The 3,018-nt window shown below is 46.0% G+C and overlaps 1 protein-coding gene across 2 annotated transcripts in view; it reads right to left on the bottom strand.

Annotated features, from left to right (window-relative positions):
* Positions 1-326: 326 nt before the first annotated feature.
* The window catches only part of SARC_12814, a gene marked incomplete at both ends in the record, with an annotated part of 2,831 nt that continues 139 nt past the window's right edge, over positions 327-3,018 (bottom strand). Inside the window, 5 exons of one of the 2 annotated variants that reach the window (XM_014293072.1) lie at positions 327-539; positions 1,160-1,356; positions 1,716-1,914; positions 2,315-2,412; positions 2,654-2,725. In XM_014293072.1, the coding sequence (XP_014148547.1) occupies positions 327-539; positions 1,160-1,356; positions 1,716-1,914; positions 2,315-2,412; positions 2,654-2,725 (779 nt within the window). Of the gene's footprint in view, positions 540-1,159; positions 1,357-1,715; positions 1,915-2,314; positions 2,413-2,653; positions 2,759-3,018 lie in introns of both variants that reach the window. The other variant, XM_014293073.1, reaches the window with a different exon arrangement.

Here is a 3,018-nt window from a genome sequence, read left to right on the forward strand (position 1 = left end):
CATATAGAGCTTCATAATACGATGTACACTTACATACATATAGAGCTTCATAATACGATGTACACTTGCATACATATAGAGCTTCATAATACGATGTACACTTGCATACATATAGAGCTTCATAATACGATGTACACTTGCCAGAAATCCAGATACGAAGCAATGCGCAGTGTGCTGGGCTAAATAATTTTATACGCAGCACAACACATGCACATTCTCGATAGTGAGAAACTCGCGTACTAGCGAAGGCTTGGGATACTGCACAAATTACAATTATGTGGAGAGTGGGATATGCAACAGAAACAGACTTGTCGACAGATACATACAATCAATCCCGCAAACTTGTGACTCATGCTGCGACCTTCCTCGCGCATAGACCGGTGTTCACGAGTTGTATAATCAGGCGGGTGGTCAGTGACACCATTCCCGTCGTCTTCCGCATAGTCATCGTGCTGTGAGTTAGTGTTTGCAGCGGACATCTGTGGCGGTTGGAAATCTCGTCTAAGTTTGGATGTTTGATTGGTGTTTGTCATTTGACTCTGCGCATGTAGTACAGCGATATAGTTAAGGACTTGGGCTGAGTTAATATGGGTGCATAACATGTACGTACATAAATACACATGCGTGTATACATACATACAAATACAAACATGAATATTTGTGTATATGTAAATGGCTATGCAGCGATATCAATAAATGTAGAGAATACGTTTGCTTGCTAGTGAATTTAATGTGCATTGGGTAATTGATGGCACGTGAATTGGGAAGGGAGCACTACCCTATTCATGCCAAACATTGAGGCCGAATTAAAATGAACGTTTTATGGACGATAGGCACAGAATGGCTTTTACACACTCGATCACGAAGCAAAGTCGTTTGATACAAGTATTCAGCTGTACCCAATTACTGCCCTAAAATAGGAGAGCCGTGTGGATAACAATTATACCACCTTGAAGAATCTCCCAGTCCATTGACAACACGTGTGGTGGTCAATACACCGCACGCCAGATACAAAATCCAAGGAACAAACTTTCTATTCACGTGGGTGGCGAGTGCTGCACATTGAAACGTGTAGAATCAACACGCACACGCGCAAACAACACATATATATATATATATATTAAAACTACACAATAAATAACCCACATATACAGCTCACCTGCTTAGTTTGCGCCTCATTCTCGCCCACCGCAGCTACTGTATGCGCATGGTTAGTGATAGGGATGGCAGGGATGGCCAGTCTTTTGCTGTATGATGGCAGTGTGTCTACGAACGGGCGCTGTTCGAACACATCCCGTACGTCTGGGATACTCAAGCAGGTTTGCTTCTCGGCCCTTGCAGGGTCTAATCTACCCTCTGTTGGATTACGGGTGCAGGCATCGAATTTGAGACCAATACAACGAACGGAAGGGATGGTGTGCATTCCCCCAGAAAGCAGACCTCCAGTGGCTAGAGGCTACTCTGATATGTAATGTATTATCCTCTGTCGGAGACACTTGAGTGTCAAAACAACGTAATGGAACACTCGAGGCTGGCTGCAATTCAACCCACCATGAGGTGAGATGCAAACATGCCACAGTTTTAGTTTACATGTGCGAGGCTTTCATACAGCGCCATCGGTGCACGGCTGCGAAGAAACTTACAACAACACCTATAAACTATGTACCCAAATCTCTATCCCATTATCACACAGAAACGGACAACCACACACACACCTGAGACTCGAATTTCCCCATCAGGCGCGCGTTTGTCCAACAGGCTGAGTATACTGCCAGCCGATCGTCGTTTATTGTTGCTATCGCGTATAGTACTTCGTGGCTTCTCATCGGACATGCCTGGTCTCGTACCGACTTGGGGTTGCCGACTGATCTGCGGTTCCATTTTGGGTGCACTCGGTACCGTCACAGCAGCAGGCTGCATGATTATGGGCACGATTGAACAAGAGTGTGAGTAGCATATATGTATAGGTTTGGCACAGGCAGCAATCAGAACAATCTAAGGCGTAAGTGACCAGACATGCGTGAAGGAAACACGACGGGTTGACTCAGAACATCTCAGTAGTGTGCACTTGCAAGCATGCACTGTGCGAGAGTCGCCATTGGGCGTGTTGTACGTTAGAGCTAGACACGGCACATCTATATTATGCCCACACACAGGTCAGTGCAGCAGGTCATGGAGCTGCTACACCCACAACCGTCATCTCGATACTCACAACGGTCAGAACAGATATCTATATATCTAGTTATACTCACACCTACACGGTGACCGCAAACACTTGCTTATAACTCACCACCGATGGAACACGCCACAGTACCTGCATATTTGTCTTTTCTTGTTGTACGCGTTTGCCAGGAACCAAACGAACCGAAAAGGCTGCAGCACCCACTCGCACTCGTTTGTGTGCAGTCAGTCCTGGAGAAGAGTAAGTTTAAATTCGTCTGAGCCTCATAGACTGGACCGTGAAATGAATAGATACACAGTATAGCCCCCATGAGATCGGGGAACTATGTATCATGTCCACTGCTCAGAAGACATTAAACCCCACACAACCAAAGGTATGTACCAATGCAGAGAGGAACTCAGCGTGCATGCGTAGTACGACAGAGGGAGTGCAACATCACTAGTACGCACCCACCACAGTTTCTGAACACACCTGGTGCTCTGTAAGGTCTATCCGTTGTCTGAAACACTGGTCGACGGCCAGGGTACGTACAGTTCGCTCGAGCTGCTTTGGTGAAGATTATTGAGGGAGAAAGAACTGATTCGATTAGGTGCAGTGGAAAAGGCTTCACTTAGGTCGAAACAAAAATTAATTTGTAGCGTATAGTGCCGTACTAGCGTGTAGTGCTGTACTCGCAGGCAACCGCGTGCAGAATTGTAGTCTAGGACCAATGAGTTTTGGAACTACTAGCGGGAAATGAGTTGCGAACGGTACGGAGGCACCATTTACCACTACGTGAGGTATAGTCTCATTTCCACCTCACTAGGTGCCACATACAAATGCTAGACACTTATAAC

The sequence above is a fragment of the Sphaeroforma arctica genome, assembly GCF_001186125.1.
Source record: "Sphaeroforma arctica JP610 unplaced genomic scaffold supercont1.2612, whole genome shotgun sequence".
Lineage (NCBI taxonomy): Eukaryota > Ichthyosporea > Ichthyophonida > Sphaeroforma > Sphaeroforma arctica.